A 21,645-nucleotide genomic window follows, 5' to 3' on the forward strand; every position below is an offset into this window, starting at 1 on the left:
CTAGAAGAATGTCTTATATACAGTGGGCAAATATTTGATATTTCTTTGAAAAAAAAATCTGTCACTCCTACTTCAGTTGCAAGCTGCTAACATTTAATTTTTAAATGTCTTTCACACAGAATATATTACTGCAAAATTTACCTCTGACAAACATTTTTTAATCCTTCTTGTGCCCCACTGATTTTCAATTTATTAACAAAGGTACCTGACTAAATTGTCAACCAGGGATTTTTCATCATTTAATCATTGTACCATTGAATTGAAAGCACTGCTGAAAAATTGCTCCATATGCTCATGTCCTGTATTTAAAGAGTTACAATTTAAGGGTTATAAAACCCACATCCAGAAGCATATATAACAAGGCTAATAACCGAACAGCACATCCAGTTTTGAAGCTAACTGGCTAACGTCAACATTAGATTATGGAATCTGCTAACCTCGTTACCTAAAAAAAATTAAGTGAAAACCAATGGCAAAGGTAAAGGCTTGAGAAATTCTTTGGGGAAAAGAACAAAAAATTCAGAATATAACAGAAGCTTCATTTGGAATGCAGAGTCCTAAGAGCATCCTTCTAGCAAATATCTAAAGAGTTACTTACAGGGAAAGTTAAGAATGACAAACTTAGAATGATTTCATTCATTTATGACAAACATTGGAAAGTCCTGGCAAGAAGGCAAGAATGACAAGAAGGAATAAGGGGAAAATTAATCATCTTTTTAATGATCCCAGTCTGGACTGCCACTTCAGTGCCTCTCTCTAGAGGCCCTAAATGTAAAGCTGTGGTATTTTTCTCTTCCTGGAAGGAAGCTGCTTCTAAGGCTCCTAAAAGTTTACCTCAATCAGGCCTCTTCCCTCCTTTCTGAACTATCCTACTATATACTTCTTTTTTCATATAATTTAAATATAGATTCCTAGAAATGCATGAGATTTAACCAAGAAGGTACTTACATTCACACTGTATGACATCTAAGTTAAACTGCTGAACGGCTCCCATGCTTATCTGTTTTAACTCACTGTCCAGTAGCATCTGCATTAGGGATGTTGACAGATGCTGGCAGGCTGACATGCAAGCAGTCTGGGCAACTTTCCCCTGTTTAAAACAAATTTCCAAACCGAAAATTAAACAAACAAACATAGAAATACCTCATAACGTATCAGAAAAATTATATATCTGGCTATCTTTTGTTGCCTTTTTTGGTTACAATGGTGATTAATAGCCTTTCTGTTTCTGTATCCTGAGTGGCTATGCCTTTTAGTGTAGGAACTGAAATTAATACTCTTGTTCACTTGTCCCTCTCAGGCTGTAAGTATCATTAAAACTCTAATTGCACACAGGAACATAAAAATACAAGTAAATAATTATCAGATCTCTCAAAATGTCTCAAGTATTTTACACAACAAACATTAAAATATGACATTTATGACATAGAATAACTGTCATATTGATAGAACATTTTATTCATGTAATATTTTTTAAGCTCTCCTTTATATAATTAACTAAACCAGAATAGAGGAAGTTAATAAACAGTGTAATTTAAGTTATTATCATTTAAACTGTACCTAAAATTCAAAATAAACTTTGAGTCATAAGTTCTTACATCTAATCAGAACATTAGTTTGTAGCATAACTTCAATTAGTGAGAAGAAAAAAGGCTTGCCTACCAATATGACTTCAAAATCATTTACAGATCTACATTTAGTTTTCAAAAGTAAGTTTTACAATCATCCAATAATTTAGAAATATGTAGTTAAGTAAAACTACAAGTACTTGCAGTTTTCTTTCACCATACATATATCATTAGAAAACATTTTCTACTATAATAAGCTCCTAAAACGCTACTTTCACTGAATGAAAGTGAAAATGAACTTTCACTGATAGCCTTATTAAGGCTACATTTTATCAAAAATGATAAAAATGATCATTATAAATGTTTAGCCTGTAGATTACATAGCTGAATCACAATTCAATATCACTTTTAGTATAAATTGTGTCTTTAAACAGGCTTTGTATTTCAACTAGAAGTTTAAAATAAAATAATATAAAGACTCTTTTAAGGTTTTCCAGTGTAATACTGCTCTTAGGATGACTATCTTTAACCCATAATTATGATGTGATTTGGTGATGGACTCCCATGATAGGATTCAAAGACTCTGAATATGGTTAGAAATAATGACTTTTGGAAGATGTACCATGTTTTGCTTCATTTGCATTAACAAATATTTATTTACCCAGCTGATATTTGATAATTATTTTTTTCCTACTTATCACAAAGGCCAAGCTACAAAATAATGAAAAATATCTCACAAACATAAATTCCACAATATATTGGTGCAAAAATATTTACATAGTGTTGACGTGTTAGAAGAGTAAGAAAGAATATAAATATATTTTCACGATATTTGCTAGAACTACATTTGTTTATTAAACTACACATTTAAAGTCAGAATAGAAACAAGCAACTTTTATGAATGAGTCTTTAGCATTTAGACATTATGCACAGTGAAAAACTGTGTATCTGAAATGGAATGTCAATTTCTCAATCAAAAACTTTAGAGATAAAAGCCGATGCAAACAATATATTTGACAGATACTGATGAACTGCCAAAAAGGAATGCAACAAGCAATGCAAAACCCAGCATGCTTCAAGATCCCCCAAACCCAAGAGGAATTAGTCTGGGAGACAAGCAGCTCCATTCCCCAAGCAGAATAATATGAATATGAATGGGAGGGGGGGAAGCAGAAAAAGGAGAAATCAATGGCATGTAACTTAATTACAATATAATAGACTTGAGAATACTTAATAGAAAAGTCATTTTGACCTAATGGAACAACTAGTTCATTTTAGTTTAATGTACTTCTCTATCAAATCAGCTCCATGTTGTACTTATGTTGCCACTATAATGTACTAACTGCAAAAGCAGATTAATAAATTGCCAAAACAAAATTACTAATATATTCATTTCATAAGCAAACACACTGCACATATCAGTGGTATTATTTTAAGGTGATCTGTAAAATGTAACATAGGTTTACATGCTACAAATAACTACATAGCAATAGTATTGGAGCCAAAAATGATGGTAAAAGTACAGAAAGACAGTCTATTCCATAAACCTGATGGAAACAGGTAATGAAAACACACACAGGAGTACACACACACGAATTTAGCTTTTTGTGTAAATCACAGAATATTAGGTTGGTGTAAAAGGAACTGCGGTTCAAAAGGTTAAAAAAAAAAAAAAATTGCAAAAACCGCAATTACTTTTGCACCAACCTAATAAAATTTGAATATTAAATTTCTTTTTATTATGCATATTAAATACAGACTATTGTTCTCAAGGATAGAAGTTTAAAATATTTATAAAATATTTTGTAAATCTTCAAATGAAATAAATTCTTATAGCTCAAAATTGAAGTTAACATTAAAGGTTCAGATTCTTAAATTTTTAAAAAGTTATCTTCTATAAGACAATTATTTTTCTAAAATGTCTACTTCTTAACTATAAAATGTACACAAATTTTCTTGAATTTAATTTACTACTTACTTTTAGATAGAAAAGTTTTAACATTCCAAAAATTTGCATACCCCAAAAACATCTTTGGGAATTCATTTCTGATGCCTACAGCTCTTGGTACACTTTGGTATAACCAAAACACCCCTTTCTGAACAGTATTATTGCTATTATTGTTGACACTCTTAATAATATATAATTTTCTAGAATTATCTCAGTACTTTACAATTATCTTAAAAACTAGATTTTTTCATTAGAGATGTTCTAGTTTTTCACATTATAACAAATGAAGCCAAAATAATTAAGTGAAGTGAGAAAACAGCACATTTAATAAATCTCAAGCACCTAAAAATTTCCGCTGCCTTCATCTGAAAAATTAATTGCAACTATTATTAAACATTTTCTTTCCCCTTAACAACATAAAGTTCAATAAATAAGTAAAAACACCTGCCAAACTTTTAAAGGTAACTACTTTTTTTACCCTGCTCTAACATTTTGCTGAAAAACAACTTGCAAAGAGAGAACACTCTTAGACAAACTTCTTATATTTCAAAGGAACTTGTAAAAGAGAATCTGCTGACATATTAGATCCTTTTTGCATTACCCAAAAGCTTTTCTTCCAAGAACAATTGTGGTAAAGAGACATTTGGCTCCTAGGAAATTCCCAAAGGGTCAACCATATGCATCCTTCCATGGCACCTTCACAGTGCTGCTTTCTAGATCCATGTCTCAAAAGCAGCTTTCATCATTTACTTGTGTGTCAGTCAATATGATTTATGGACTGCATTCAACAAAGTCAAAGCATATAGAATGAGAAATATGACTACAATCTGCTAATTTGTTTTGTATTGAGCCACTTAAGAGTCAAAGACCTGATGTCAGACTGAGACCAGCAACACAATTAACCAGTCGGTGACAGATTCATCTATCCTCCCTGCCAGGCTGTGCCAATCAAAGACAGCATGAGGCGACATTTGGTGAAATCAGTAAGAAAACTCATTCTCTAAGTAACCTATGTGAGACCTTGAGTGACACTTTTTGAATTTAGTTTGTGGAACACAGACACTCTTTACCCAATAGTCCCTCACTGCAAGCTGTGAAATAAGGCTTTTAATGCCAATCACAGGAACAATAAACCACAAACCACCAACCCTCAGTTTAAAAGGAATAAAAAAACCCACAAATAATTTACTATTATAGATTAGGCTAAAGATACTCTGTTTCCTTTGAAACGTCATAATATGACATGGTAACAAAATTACAACACATTTTATTAGATTATGGCTCAAAACTGTTTTTGTTTCAAAGTAATGTTTTGATAGAAAGCTTAAAAACTAATTTGACACATTTAAATTTTCATTTGAAGTTTTCATTCCTGTCTCTTATTTCAAAGATCTAATAAAAAAAAGAAAGGTTTGATTTCAGCAGTAATTATTTGAAAGCATTTTTTCAATGCTGCTTTCATTCTCTCAAGTACATTTAACATAAAAATGTGCTCTTGAAATCACAACCATTCTTTCTGCATTGGTCTACTTTTCTTAATGATCCCAAGAGAGCCCGTTCTCCTTTATTTATGTCCCCACAAAAGGTCAACTTTGCACAATAAACTACTTTTTTATTTAAGTAAAAAGGAATATACAGACTCAGAAATATTGTGTTGTATTTATTATTCTTTAAATTGATAGCAGATTTTGTTTTAAAAACTTAAGTAATTCTTGCCAGAAAAAGTGGAAAAACTGAAATAAAATTGTGGTCAACTTGAAAATTAAATCTAACATACCTAAAACATTAGTATAAAACAGGAAAATTTCCCCAGGATGATTTCAAAAATGCACAAAGATTCCTCTATCTAGTAAGACAAGTGAATTTATTAATTCTGATTCTACATGACTGGTTAAAGTTATTTAAGTATTAATATTTTTAAGTTAACTTAAAACAGTAAAATATTGCTATAGTGTTCAAACTCATTGCCTCTCAGTTTACTACATACATTTCAGTTAGGAGACTGTTAAATAGTCTCTTCCGAGGGAAGGCAAAAGAGGAAGTAAAGTATTTTAATGAATCAGTCAGTCTCCAAAAGAGCCACAATTTATGTCCTTTGAAAACACACAGACCCAAAGAGTGAGGACTTTCATCAAATGTGGAGTAAACATTAAAATTAGAAATAAATTCTCAATTGAAATATGAAAAAAGATGCCTCGTTAAAAAGTAGACATTTTAATTTAAGAAATCTATGCTTCTATTTTATATAAGAACTTCTAATGTAAAGTTTTACTTTATGAAACTACATCTTAATGTAAAGAATGTTATTAAATCAGGAAAAAACATACCTAAAACATTAATATAAAACATGAAAATTTCCCCAAGATGATTTCAAAAATGCACAAAGATTCCTCTATCTAGTAAGGTAAATTTTAATCTATTTTCTGGCTGAACACTCTGTCTAACACTGAAATGTATAATACTGAAATGTCTCAGATTCCCATTAATAGAGAATAGATGAGTTATAAGGTTTAAATATCAAGATGAATTCCTTTAGTGAGTTTTAATAACAACTTTAACACCACCTTGAAGACAGATTTTTGAGATTATGCCAAAAACATTCATAAGCCTATCAAAATATACTCAATCTAATATCCCTGACATTCTCCAATATACTTCTTTTGCATTTCTACCTTCCTCTCATACTCTCTTTGTGTCCCCAGCTAAGTAACTTTAGCCCCCCCCAAAATTGGTTACCACATTAGTTAACCACAATCCCCACACTCAATTATAAATTCCCAATCTCCCTTCTAAGGCTCTTCTCCTCCTAACATTTCCGCATCATAAGGATATGACACAGTACCATAAATGCTTACTCTTGGGACTAATGGATGGGAACACACACACATACACACACGCATGCACGCACGAATAACACAGAACACAATTATCTTAAAGTTGGGGGAAAAAAAATTCTCCAAGCTGGGAAAACTTCAGGACACCTGTAATATATGACACATATCTATTAATATTTCACTCAAAACTTCCTAATCCCAACAAAAGGACTCATCAAACTTTGGTGGCCTTTTTCTTTTTTAAAAGCAATTCTTTGAACACAGCTTTAGATGACATGTAATAACCAGATTTTTAGCTTTCTGTATCATTGTTGCTGTCATGGCAATCCATGATCTTGTCAAACTAATTTAACAGGCAGAAAGAGGATGAAAGGACAAGCAAAGCAGTAAAAGTCTACAAGATGTCAAGGTTTTGAAGAAATGCCTCTGCTTCCATCCAAGCTACTGATATATCAGAAATCTAGGTAAAATGGTGAAAGCTACATGCACTTTTGCCCAGAGTAGCAGGAAGAGAAAGCTAGTCTGTGCCACTTGGGAGTTGACAGGGATTATTTCTATTGGATAATAGCAAATTGGGCTGTCAGGCATATGATTAAATAGGGAAATATTAACTTCTATAACTTCTCTCACTTGACAAATGTAAGAAAAGCAAGGGAAGTTAAAGACGAGCTGTAATTTTTCTTGTGATGAATGTGTAATACAGCCAAGCCACAGAATTAAGACTGAAAAACTGAGGCATCCCAGGAACTGTTAGTAAAGCAACAGCTCCCTGATGGCAGCGTCCTCCTCATTTCTTTACAGAAGCATCCAGCTCAGAGGATCAAGACCATATCATCACTAAAATGTACTACTTCACAACACCGTAGGACTTAAAATTTGCAAAGTTGCCAAAATCACTAATCGGTTAGACAATATAGGTGGTTTTCACATGATCATTAGTAAAATGGACAACTGTCACCCAAGTTAACTGACTCTATCTTAATATAGGTGCCTGATATATTACAAACCTCTCTCTCTCTCTCTCTCTCTGTGTGTGTGTGTGTGTGTGTGTGTGTGTGTGTGTGTGTGTGTAAACATAGCACGGAGTAGGACTTTGTCATTCAAGGATTTATATTTAGGTTTCAACCTTTTAAGGAATGATTCTGAGAGTCCAGTACAAGTAGCGCTTCATTTGCCAAGAGGCACACATTTGATTAACATGCTCTGTGAAATGGGTATGAGGGGGGAAATCAGAGACTGAATGCAAAGTCCCAAACTCCCCAACTCAATGTGGTTTGGCTTTCTTCTGTTAGTTGACACAGATAAAGTAACTCTTGTTAATGTCTACATTTTTAAATAGTATTTTATAACATTTTCTGAAAGAAATTACATGACATGGAGTATTCTCAAATTTGAGAATTTTCGAAGTTTTTGAATATATTCATCCAGAATGTCAAGGGCTTTCTAAACAGGTAATTTCACTGGGCTAAATCCTAGATTATGGGAATAAGATTGGGTAGATACCATTAGCATCACTTCCAGTTGAGGGAGTACCTGAGACGGGATTTTAAAAGAATAAGAGAAACATATCAAGTGAAGAAAGGAAGATGTACATTAAAACAAAACAAAACTCATACAAAGTGGGAGGCAGATATCAAGGTTTACTACTTCTTTTTCTAAGGACAACCCTGCAAATGACATTGAACACGTCTTTCCAGACAGCTACAGTAGGCTTTTGCCAGCTGCTCCCTTCTTGCTTCCAAAGAATTGACAGAAGCTTTTCATCTCAGCGCTACCATCTACCATACTTATTTACATAAAAGGCAGAAAGATTTAAAACAACACGACAGTTTCCCTACAATACCTTAAGTCTCCTGAATGAAAAAAAAAAAGTGATTAAAATGTTGCTCATCTTCTGAATTCCTCCCCTATATGTAATATTCATCAGAACATGCTCCTTGGCTGGGACTTTACAAAGTCTAATCTCTACTTTTGTGTTATCGGACCTTGTATAGTATTTTTGATAAGGATATATCAGCACCTCGCCCTGTTGTATTTTCTGTTATCTCTAACTGATCTGCAAACATCCTGTAAATCTGAATGCACCAAGGCTGGTCCATCTCTCCCACCAGCTCTATCGTTTTCCAATCCTGTTTGCTCCATACCAAAAAAAAAAAAAACAAAAAAGAGGTTCTTTGGCATCACCAGATTGTGACTTGCATAGAAAACTTCTGCCTCCAACATCTTTTCCTTTCTTTCTCCTCAGGGGACCTGACCTCCTTATTGTTGTCTTTATCTGCTCATAATAAAACATAATCCCAACTCAAACAATCTCTTATCCACATATTTTAGTCCCTTTTCTTCTTCCCCCATTTCAACTTTGACCCATTTAATTGGGGGTGGGGTGGAGAACCATCTTCTATTTTTTCTTTCTATTGTAGAACATGGGTTACCATATGCATTCCTAGAACTTTACAATTCCTATCTGCAGAAATTCACGTAACTTTCTAAACATGACTTTTTTGTTGCCAGATGGTGCATTTTTGTTTGGTTTTAGTACTGAATCTTCCTGTCCAAGATGGTACTTTGTTCATAAAGACTGTACAGTGAGCTGGTCTATTTCATCCGTAGCTGTTAAAAGAGTAAAGTTATAGGATAATTGTAAGTGTGCATATGTATATATGTACACTAATACTGTATAGATAGATAGACAGATAGATAGATATAAATATATAGAGTCTCTAGGCTCAGAAGAGTCCATTTTAATTGTTTCCATTTATATCTCCCTGTTCTGTTACTTACAGGTCAGGTCTCATAGTTGTCTCCTAATCCACTGGCTTCCTACTAAAACTCTCATGCTGTTTCTTTCTAAAAGCCATCTATTACTACTACTTCTTCCAATGATGCTCTGATTAAGAGCAATTCAAAATATTGTTTTCTACAAATGTTGACAGCAGGGAAATATTTAAGTATGCTACACTATACACACATAAGACTTACAAGTTATAAAATTAAATTTCTCACCAAGATTTGTCACAGCATTTAGCTAATAGAGACATCAACTTAATAAATACCTAAAAGGATTAAAGTTGTAAGGCTCAAGTATGTTCACATTTCAACTAAAAAGCAAGACTTTTTTTTGCAATTAACTTCTAGCAGTGAAAATCACTTAACTGTTTTATTACATTTAAAAAAAGCTTAAGAAAAAAATATAAATTCTATTTCTAGTAACAGGCTTTCACCATTTTCAACTTTTTCCATTTACATTCTCTCTCAAACTTCTTTAACTCTCTCCAGTTGCATTAATATACTCTCAATGATTTGTTCCTGCTGATTTTTGTGTAGTTGGAATTAATTTATTACAAAAGGATGGAAACCAAAACATGCCATAGAAATACCTCATTTATCATCATAGAAAGAGCTATCTCATGTAAGTAATTTTTTCAAAACACTGGACATTAAAGTGCCAAACCTTTAAAACTGATCCCCAAATCTATCCCTGCCTTCTTAAATAAAGGAAAAGAAACAATTGAACTTTATTGGGAAAAAGATTAGCATCACTTCTGAATATCACTTCTGTATTTTGCATATGTATATGGTTTATCTGCAGCAAAACTGTCAGCAAACTTAATAATTACTTAACAATTACCATATAAAATGAGTGAAAAGGTCAAATAAAAGCCTGTGGGTCTACCTCTTCAATAGGAAAAATCATTTTTCATTAGTGTTGGAAATTTGCAACAGTTATTTTGGTGCTATCAGGTTTTTTATTTTGTTTTAATCACTATTCAATTTATAGTTATATCTAGAGAACTGTGGTTTGAATTATTATATTATTCTCTCATGGAGGTGTGCAAGGAAGGGATAAACACAAATATTTGTAATCGGTATTAATATCACCTTTACTAAGTAACGTTCATATAGACATTTTTCCAAATTTCTACCTGCGAGTATCAGCCTAGCCTGAAAACTTTCTCCTCAAAACTAGAAAGTATTCTATATCTGACAAATTTCTCGATTCAAAAATTCTGATTAGTGCAGTATACTTTTTACACTCTTCATACATACAAGAAAATAAATTTTGTACAGTCTGTTTCTTCGCTATTTCTCTCGCATTAAGTTAAAAAATACTTACTCTGGGTAAGACAAGCACTTACTCTGTGTAAGACAGAGTTTTGGTGCTATAGAAGATACAATGATGAGTAGATACACTCCCTGACATAAAAAGATTAAATTCTAATAGTGGAAAGAAGGCAAGTCTACAAACAGATCTAGTAGAAGACAATATATAAATAGTACCCTAAATGTAAAGTATCACATATGGTTAAATGGAATTAGCAAAAGCTTCATGAAAGAGGTAGCATTAAAGACGGCTTTTGGAAGAGATACAGGATTTTTAGTTACAAATGAAGCCAAGGTAGAAAATTGAAGATAGATCCAGGACACAATGAATTTTCCACTTGGGATGCCCATCTTGAGTAAGAGTTAGAAACGTATCTGAAAAGAGGCTGAAATCATTTTTTTGTTAGTCTGTGGAATTTTTACTTAATTCAGTAAATAAGCAAGAGACCCTGAAGTTTCTAAACAGGGAAATATGATTAGAATGTGCTTTAAAAAGAATAATCTGTCACTGGTATGTAGGATGAATTAAAGTAAGGAGAGACTATTGGGAGAAACTAATTAGAAGACAAATACAATAATCAAAAATTGAACTTCAATAATAGGAATAGAAACAGAAAGGACAGGCTATACCAGGCCTGACAATTAAGTTTGCAAAATTGTTGTGAAAATGTTGCTAAACTTTTTTTGATATCAGAGGGATTATTCATTATGAATTTGTACCAACTGGACAAACAGTTAACCAAGTTTACTATTTGGAAATGCTGAAAAGGCTGCGTGGAAAAGACGAAAACGACCTGAACTTTTCATCAACAATTCACGGCTCTTGCATCACAACATCGCACCAGCTCACACGGCACTGTCTGTGAGGGAGTTTTTAGCCAGTAAACAAATAACTGTATTGGAATACCATCCCTACTCACCTGATCTGGCCCCAATGACTTCTTTCTTTACCCAAAGATAAAGGAAATATTGAAAGGCAGACATTTTGATACCATTGAGGACATCAAGGGTAATACAACAGCTCTGATGGCCATTCCAGAAAAAGAGTTCCAACATTGCTTTGAAGGGTGGATTAGGCACTGGCATCAGTGCATAGCTTCCCAAGGGGAATACTTCGAAGGTGACTGTAGTGATATTCAGCAATGAGGTATGTAGCACTTTTTCTAGGATAAGTTTGTGAACTTAACTGTCCGACCTCGTAGGTTAAGGACATTTAAACTTCAAATGCTAGATGAGCGTCTTTAAGATAAGAAGAATTTTCAATATCTATACATTCAGAAAAAATGTATGAGTTCTTATTCTGGTCTTCAAGAGCTAACAGTTGGAGATAGAAAGGATGAACAAATACAGTAAAAAGAAAAGTATGAAGCATTTAAAAAAATAAAAGCTAAGGCAACTCATTAGAGCAATATACTGGGTATGGAGCGAAAAAAGAAACATTTGCAGTGGGTCATGAATCACACTGGGTTAGATTATGGTCTGAGTTAGATTGCTACAAGTGGAGTTTGGGATAGGGTTGGTTATAGAGAAAAAGCATTCAGGAAAAGCATAAGTAGTCTTACAAACAACTAATATTTTTTGAGTGTTTATTATATGCCAGGTACTTCTCTAAACATTTTATATATACACTCTCACTTAATAATCACAAAAATCTATAGGGTATATACTCTTATTGACCTCATTTTCCAAATGTGGAAAACATCTGCAAAGTGTACCTTGTCACGCATGAGGTGACTACAGAGGTTTCCCACTGTACTGCACTCACCATAGACACACCATACTAACTTTCACCAGCAAGTCCCAGAGTACCTGGACTGTTTCACCGAAAACAACCGCTATTACCTGCAAACTCAGGTATCCACAAACTACAAATATATAGAGAACACAACATAGCGAAAATATAAAGAACAATGCTAAAATAATTAGAATTCATTAGTAAATACCTAAGCAGAGAGAAATGAACATGCAGGAAGTACACAATTTTCTAATTCACATGCTAGCTTTAGCTTGTATCTACTTACTGCCATGGCTGCGTGATCACTGTTTATTAGTCTGAGAAGGAAGACAGCCAGGCGGTCAAATAAAAAGGGAAAATGTATTCCAATAACAGCAGAAGCAGTATTTCCAGGAGCAAAATAAAAAATAATCTAGTTGGCTCTGCATGTTTTGCTATAATTTAAAGGTATTTATCAAATAATCTGATGATCATTTTATTTTGAAGATTTGTGAGTTTTTACATAATCAGATAAGTCCTCCTCCACACATTTGTCTACCTAATCAACTTGTCTAGTCAGCATCAAAATACTGAGAACGTTAGCAGTTATTAAATGTCTGCTGAATTGGCAAATTTAGAAAATACCAGCTCTTTAACAAGGTTATTTGCTTTAGAGCAGTTGTGCTCAAATTTTAAGCAAAAATACAGATTTCTAAGTTCTGCAAATTTTAATTAAGTCTAGAGCCAAGCACTGGAATCTGAATTTTTAACAAGTTTCTCTTCTCACATGTAATTTTAATACAAAAAGAAATAAAATGTCTATTTTTTCATAAATAGCAAGTTGTACTGACTATGACTCTGAAGATGCTTAGAAAGGATAAGCCACTCTGCTTCCACATAATCTGCTAATATAGCGTAAAACAAATTACTCAAGGAAAGACAGCACACTAAATTATTTTATAATTAATCATTTAAATGCATTTTCTCCCCTAAGTAGTGAACAACAGATTAAAGTAAAAACCAAATCACTGCTTTCAATTTAAATACATGAATTTAACCTTTTCATATTAGGTCCATTAAACTCAAAATCTATTTATTAATGAAAGTTGAATGCCGGGTATAACCTACACAGAAGGTGCCCCTTCATACAGGAAGTTGTCCTCTTCACCAAAAACACAATGAGTAAAGGAGAAGCACAAGCAGAACTGGAGGAAGGAGACACTCAACTAGCCAGGACCATCAACCTAATTAACCCGAGCAAGCAGCCTGCTGGCAGCTGTGTTAGCCAGATAAATTCATTCTTCTGGAAGACTGGATAACTAAACTCTAGAAACTTTATCTCTACATTCTTTCTAAATTTAACTTCTAATAAATTTTGTTTGGATTAGTATAATTATCCCACCACGACTGTTATTTTATTGCACTATTTTTCCATAATCTTTCAAAGTGTATGTATTTTGTGAGATATTTAAAACTACAAGGTCAAGATAACATTTAGCTAAAATTTAGTAACATAGTCAATAAAAGTCAGTCAACAGCAATTTAACAAACACCACATAAGTCACAGGACTTATGATACTTTCATCATAGTCCGTATCATATCATTTTTATGTGAGTTAGTCAAATTAGATCAATATAATTCATTACCATTACATATTTTAAAAATTAATATCCACCTAAGAAAAACCAATTTGTAAGCACATATATACAATGTATGGTTATATTTTCATTTGATAAGCACTAAAATGTACTCAAAGCTGACTATGCCACAATTTTGAAAATACAACTTTGTATTTTTAATACAATTCTTTCTGGTGCCACATTAAAAAAAGGATGATTAAAGCACATGATTGTACTGTTGATTATTAAAGTTCTTTGCAGTTTTCAGTCAAGTAAAACCCATTTAAACCCATATAATTAATTTGGACAAAAAGTGTGAATGAAAAAATAAAAAAATAAAAATAAAAGGGCAGGGCTAAAAGAGAAAATAGGGTTCCAGGAAAATAAATCTAATTTTAGGTTGGGACTTTACATCCCAACCTGGTGTCTGAAATAATGATGCTTAAAACATAATATTATATAGAGAGGCCTTAGAGACGATCTAATGCAATCACTTTACTTCAAAGAGAAGAAAACAAGTTATTCAGAATTAATATGATAAACTAAGTTGATATGTTTGCTTCCCAACCATCCTGAGATACAAGTGAAATAAAAAGCATAGAATTGCAAAAAGGAATAAACATTTAACAGCAGAGAAAATGAAGGTATATGGGGGGAATTCATTAAGTGATGCTTTCTAGAAGACAGAAAGCAAATGAAACAAAGAAGAGAGAGCCACTGTCCATTATATGCTACTAGGAAGGAACTGCAGTGGAACTGGGAGCCAGCTATGCATCAGAGGTCCAGAGTTGGCAGGTATGAGAGGATGGAAATGAAAAATGGGATGCAAAACAAGAGATAAAGTTATTGAAAATTTCTGGAACAACTGTGCCAATGATCTTCTACCTACAGAGCATAGGCAATTTCCATAATGAAAGCAATCTGGGGGAGAGCTGAGACTCCTGGTATAGGCAAAAAGAGAGAGAGAAGGAAAAGGGGGAGGAAGTCGTCCTCATTCTGGCATGGTGTGGTGGTAATGGTAAGAGAGGCAGGGAATGCTATGTAATTTGTGGAATTCAGTGCAAAGTGAAAATGTGGGGCCTCTTGTTAAAAATTATTAAGAATTTCAAGACAATTAAGAGCACCAAACCTCATCCAGGACCCTTCTAAACTCAAGACCCCATGTGACTGTGTAGGTCACACATCCATGAAGTAGACCCTCAAGAGAAACCACAATCTCATGGCTAGCTCCATACCTGTTCACTCTAGGTGAATGCCCTAAAAATCTATATAAAAAATTCTCAGATTCCTATTTGGGGAAATAAGTCTATCAAAAAGTAGCATATTTACCCCAATAAACTTTAATTTAAAAAATAGCATATTTGTTCGGTAGCAGAATAAACCCATAGAAGCTCTCCAGGGTTTCTTTATTAAAAGGTAATGAGCAAATTAAAAGAAAAAAAAAAACACAAAACCCTGTTTGAGGATAACAGAAATAATTCAAGAAAGAGAAAATGCCTTAAAAAAAAAAAAAAAAAAACCTCTAATACTCATTCAGGTTTTAAAGATAATGTATTTTTTTAAAAAGAGAGAAGAGTATTCAATGAAAAAAGAATACTTAAAACCAGAAGTGATTCCTTAGAAATTAGTAAGAGTATAATTATAAAATAGTTTATAGAAGGACTGAAAAAAAGTTGAGAAAATCTCCCAAAATATAGAAGAACAAAGATAAAGAAATAGGAAATGAAGCAAAGGATAAAAGACATAGAGGACCAATCTGGAAACTCTAACATCTAACTAATGAGAGTCCAAGAAAAAGAGAACAGAATAATGGAGGGAACAACATTATCTTTAAAATAGTACAAGGAATTTCTCTGTGATAAATAAGGACACACATTTTTTGAAAGGGGTCAATGAGTAAAGAGTTCAGTGAATGAAATAAAAGCTTACATCTCCACACATTCCCATGACATTTCAGAATGTGAAAGATTAAAAAGCTAAACCTAAAACCTGGATGCCAGAAGACACTGAAGGAATGCAATAAAAATTATCAGAGAAAAAACTATTCAACCTAAAATTATATAACCAGCTAAACTATTAACCAAATATGAAGACACAGATATTTTCTAATATACAAGGACTTAAATAGTGTACTTCCCTTTTGGGAGGAAGTTATTGAGACAGTTCAGCAAAACCAACCAGTGAAGTAATAAAAACACGAAGAACCCAGGAAATAGTTCTCAACACAGACAGCAGAGAAGGAAAGTCCCAGGATAACAGCTGTGCATGATCTAACAATTCCAGAGAGCAACTGGTACAAATTAGAGACAAAGGCCTCTGTAGCTGTCACAAGACAGTAAATGATGAACTGATAGTAAATGAAGAACTGATAAAGCAAGGGAAAGGGAGGCTAGTATCTTTATCTTAAATAGAATTAAAATACTGACTAAAGTCGGCGGAACAAAAAAAAATAAGCATATAACTATTTTACATAAAAAACCATAAACAGAAGAAATATACTATAATGTAACCATCAATAGGAGAAAAGGGGGGAAAGGAGAGATTGTTATGTGTGCTTTATCTTTCATAGCATGGAATCACTAGACACTCTGCTTTTTTATTAAGTTAACCAACAAAAAAAAATAAAAACATGGTGAAAAATGGTCGTGTAAGAGAATGGAATTGAGAGTGGGGAAAGGGAAAGGAGAGAGGCTATTTTCCATCTCAAACTCTTTGGACTACTTGACTTATATTTTCGGCTCTCTCAATGAAATAAAACAGACATGAGACAATTAATCCAGAGGTTGAATGAGTTGTCTATTTTTACAAGACTAGTCAATTAAAATAATCAGGGCCTAGACCCCAAATCTCAATCTTCAGAAAAAAAATTATTTAGGAGAGAATAATTTTAAAAGTTAGATATTACCCATTTCTGTTCAAAACATGTATCTTCATTTATTATTGAATACATATTTGATTCTCACTTAAAGGCAGAATAGTATGTTTTAAAATCATTTATAGAAAATGCAAATTAAAAATTTAGTGATACCAGATACATTCAGTAGCAAAAGAGATTATAGCCCCAAATGTAAAGTCTCTGCAAAGGATAGTACTACATTAGCTCATCAATAAAACACAAATAGCTGGAAGTAAACAATTAAGCCAAAACAAAAAACAAAAAAACAAAAAACAAACCCTTCAAAAGGAACACTTAAAATGGGAAATACCTTAAAAGGGAAATGGATAGACAGGGAAGTAGATGTAGAGTTTAAAGTAGACGTAGAGTTTAAAGATAACATTTAGGGCATATTTCCCTGTCTTGAAAGTAGTTTCTTCTATAGTATTTTAATTTTATTATTGAACATATACTCTGATTTATTTCTTGAGTTTATAAAAAGTAGATAATTTTTCTTTGACAATGTGATTTTAAAAGCTATGCTATTTTTAGTGCTGTGCTAGTAAAATTTTAACAACAATTCTCTGGGAAAAAAGCCTTGATTTGTAAGATTTGCTGATTTCCATGGTCTAACTACTCCCACTATGGCTACAAATGCGATATCACTGAACGAACAGTTGGAAAGAGTTGTACAATTTTCTCTCAGTAGGAAGGCATCTATAATCTTAGAGAAAAAGATATTGGGAGGAATGATCCTATTAATAGATGTTCTTCTTATGAACAGCTTTTCAGGAATCTATTCTCTAAAATGAGATACACTTTTAACCAGATAATGGTTTTCTTGAAAAATACCCGATCATATTAACATGTAATTACAGAACCCCATGCCAAAGAAACTCATTATTGCTAAAAATCATGTCAAATTTTTAATTGTTCATCACCACTTCTATTAATGCAAAAAATCAAGTTAATCATACTTGGAAGCAAAAGAAAAACATCTATCTGGAAAAAAAAAAGTTTTGATATTTAAAATTCAAACAGAGTGCAGATTAGTTTAACACCCCTAGCGTAGTAGCAAATATAAGCACAGATGACTTTACGGCTAAAGATAAAACAATAGTTTGTACAAAGTAAGAAATATAAGCACACTGATGATTCAAGATCTATTTATTTCTACTATAAAAGACAACCATTTGTTAATATAAATATTTGGATAAATTGGGTCCCTTTAGTGAATTAACGTGAAGAAATTTAAAATTCATTATCATTTACACATACCCCTTAGTGGCTGTAAATCAACAAAATATCTTTATTGAACCAAAAACATGATTAGCATTTATGAAGGAAGGAAATGTTCATTGTTCTTTCTGGAAGCAGACCACTGCTGGGTCTGTAGGCAGTACGTTCACAGTAAAATGTTAGTGCGTTCCATTTGGCAGTCATGAAGAATGATTAGGTAAGTCTGAGCTGCTCAACCATTTCTTCTCTTTATATACATGTAAGTGGTAAATGAATGTTTAATGCTGTTTAAAATTCTTCCACTTTCAAATTTTCTATAAAATCTTATTAAAAAAAAAAAAGCTTGCTTCCAAGTTAGGCTTAAAACAGTGTCATAGAAAAGATGACTTGTAGAATAGATGCCAAAATGTTGACAGTGGTCATCCTTTGACAAAATAACACATAATTGTTATTGTCTTCTATACTGTATTTTCTAATTGTTAGAGAAAAAAATTATTAGAAACAAGAAGTGTCATACATTTGAAAAAGAAAAAACTGCTGATTCTAAGAGTACTAATTTAGGGATAAAATAATAGTTATTTCATATACTAATCAGACTTCATTGGCATTAGCTAGCATCTGACCATTAGCCATTATAAGCACTGCACTCAAGCTATACTAATTATTCAAATAAAAAAGCTTTAAATGTCTGTATAATGCAAAAGCATAAGACCCATAGCTAAACAACAAGCTAAAAATAAAATGCAGGCATAAATACAAGAAAAAAAGAAAATATATTAAAATGAAACGAGTACCACACTGTGCCTTAAAACAGAAACAAGGAAAAAACAAAACTAACACTTGTTAATAGTACCTACCTTTCGCCAAGCACCCTGCCAGACAACTTTTGTACACACTCTTTTAATTAATCCTATGATAGTCCTTTGGGGAAAAAAAAAATGGCTTATGCTCATTTTGCAGAAGGTAAGAGGCTCAGAAAGGTACAGGAAATTGCCAGGATCCCATAGCCAGTAAATTACAAATCTAAAGTTCAAACATAACTCTTTCTAACTCTAGAGCCCATCCTACACACTCCTCATTTCAGCACCCTGGCCCCCAAGAACAATAAAAGATAAATGTGTTTAGCTCTGAGTCAGAAAAAAGTCAAGTTCCTTGAGACAGATAATATATTTAGCAAGGCAGCTTAACATTTTGGGTAATGGGGAAATACTTGTCATTATTATAAATACTGCTTATTTAGCTTGCTGCGAATTCCTATGGCCAGTAGAGAGTTTGGCTTCTCTGCTAGAGCACAGGGAAATGCAGATGAATAGAAAAGTTAATATGAAAGCAGGGAAGTTCTTTCCTTTCCCCTGCGTAGGCTTGCCCTGGCTGACTCTTAAAGAAAAGGGTACAGGAAGTAACATGCCAATTCTCTCACTGATCCAACCCTGGAGATAGAGGTATTTAAAGGGGACAATATTGGTGATCCTGCAAACATACAGATTTCTACTGCTACCACCATGTAGTAGAAAAGTGGAAATGACAAAGTTCTTTCCCTGGGCTCCATCAAAACCATTATTACCCATTAATTTCTACTGTTCTCCACCTTGTAAGCAGAGAACAAAATTGTATTGGGTGAATTATAACTTTTCTGGAATCAGTGGAACTTTTACTGGTAATGTGGTCAGCAAATGTACATCATGACTGTCTTTGACCGAGAAAATATTCTTTTGCAACAAGGATAGGGACTGACAAAACTAAATATGCAGGAAAGCTAAGAGTGTTCTGTGTTAGGTACTTTTTAGGATTGGGGGTGAGAGAGACATTTTTACCCCACAGAATCCACTTCTCTGTCCAATTATTTGCAGTGTTGGCCAATACTTACTATTTGAAAGAGTGACCCTTGGTTTCACAACTCCCGTTGACTCTAATGGCAATGTTTCTGAACACTGCCAAAACGAGCCGCAATACTTAACTCCTCAGGTTTCCAATCAGGATAGCTAGTTCTGCTTACGCTGAATGACTTGGGAGTGAATGTGATAATAAATTATCTTCTGAAGCTTCTTTGAGGGTTAAAGGAGTCTAGAACTGGCCTCTCTCTCTTTGGGTCAAAGGGTAACCTGAAACTAATGAATTATTTTTAGCTTAAAACATTTAAATAAAAATGGTAGCTTATATCATGCCATGTTGCTTAGAAAATATATACATTTAAGAACACTCAAGTAAAGAACATTGCCTCTGTTTTTTACTTGAAAGAAAACAATTTAGTTGAGCATTTTATACAATTTCAGGGTTTCAGAGAATTAATACACTAAGTCTTAATATAATTATTAACTCTAGCTAAAATTTACCATAGTCAATAATTTAATATTTTTGCTTGGGAATTATGCTTCTAGTTCATCCCTTAAATAAGAATACACTGTTATTAGGACCATTTTCTCTTTTATTGACTATGAACTATAATTTTCTTTTTATTTGGTCATGTCCTATATTGAATTTGCTGATCTACATTGTATAAAAATTTATTTCCTTTATAAAAAAACCCATGTTAGATAACATAAAAATTCAAAATGGTATAAGAAGACTCATCTGAAACTATACAAAATACTGTAGTAGATCAAATGAGTGATTTAGTTAGGTCAGAAGTCTCTCTCAATGTCACCAGAATATGTCCTATGAGAAAGTAAGATTTCCCTCCAGATGGCAGTCTCCAGAGATGAGGCATTTACCCCAAACTTTTAACATATAACCTCTCAGTTCTACCACAGTTATGCACAAAATTCCTACCCATCACGTGGTGCCATCCCATGAAGCAGACATTGCAACATAAAAACATGATGTGTATATCTGTGTACAAGTGTGTGCACATGCACATGTTTATTACTGAGGATTGGTTTTGAATGAAAGCATGGAAATTTTACTGACAAAATGAATTCAAATGAATTCAACAAGTATTTAATGTGTATTATATGAGCACTTTTTAAGAAATTAGTTGAATATAAAAATTAAATATATACAGTTTCCGTTTTTCAACTCAAGTACAGAAGTTAGGAATACATCATCCCCGGCTAAGTTTCTAAAAGTTCTTTGAAACAAATTCACCATTACAAACTCTTTAAGAAATTCTTCTATTTATTTTTTAGCAACACCTTCCTTCAACTATTCTAGTCGGCCCTTTGGAGCAGCTCCTGATGAGGAAAGAGAGTAACATTTCTTTTTTCATCTTAAACAAGGGATATGGTTGGAGTCAGTTGGGTAGGCTCCAGATTAAATACTTTGTTTTTATGTTGAGCTTATCTTATAAAATAAAAAGATCAATAAAATTTTTCCTATTTTATTTGTACAAAAACTATTCCATGTTTTAACCATAGTTCTGTTACTTCTGAATATGCCTAATGACAGCATGTTCATTCCACCATAATTGCTTTGGTCTTTGCACTCCTTATCTGAAGAATCCAGTGTTTCAGCCTTCAAATGTCCCTGCCATACTTTTCATTTCTTTTTAATGTTCCATCATCATATTGTTCAAGATGCAGATGTACTATGACTATGTATCAGCGTAGAACAATGCTATTTTACTTTTAATCTCTTGACTAAAAACATCCAATAATTTCTTGGCCTTTTCTAACTGGAAAAGCCATTAATTATATAGACTTTTATAAAAACTACTCCTATTAGAGTTTATTTCTCTTTATACTGTCAATTTCATGATTTTATTTTGGTTTTGATGGGAAGAGAGTTGTTGGTATTGGTTAAAATACCAA

General features: G+C 33.0%; 1 protein-coding gene across 3 annotated transcripts in view; it reads right to left on the reverse strand.

Annotated features, from left to right (window-relative positions):
- Positions 1–21,645, reverse strand: part of EXOC6 (exocyst complex component 6) — a 166,361-nt gene that overhangs the window by 43,701 nt on the left and 101,015 nt on the right. For all 3 annotated transcript variants that reach the window (XM_081074011.1, XM_081074010.1, XM_081074012.1), the window contains exon 19: positions 949–1,090. In XM_081074011.1, coding sequence (XP_080930137.1) covers positions 949–1,090 — 142 coding nt within the window. The remainder of the gene's footprint in view (positions 1–948; positions 1,091–21,645) is intronic.

Source organism: Rhinolophus hipposideros (genome assembly GCF_964194185.1).
Source record: "Rhinolophus hipposideros genome assembly, chromosome: 15".
NCBI classification, from domain to species: Eukaryota; Metazoa; Chordata; class Mammalia; order Chiroptera; family Rhinolophidae; genus Rhinolophus; species Rhinolophus hipposideros.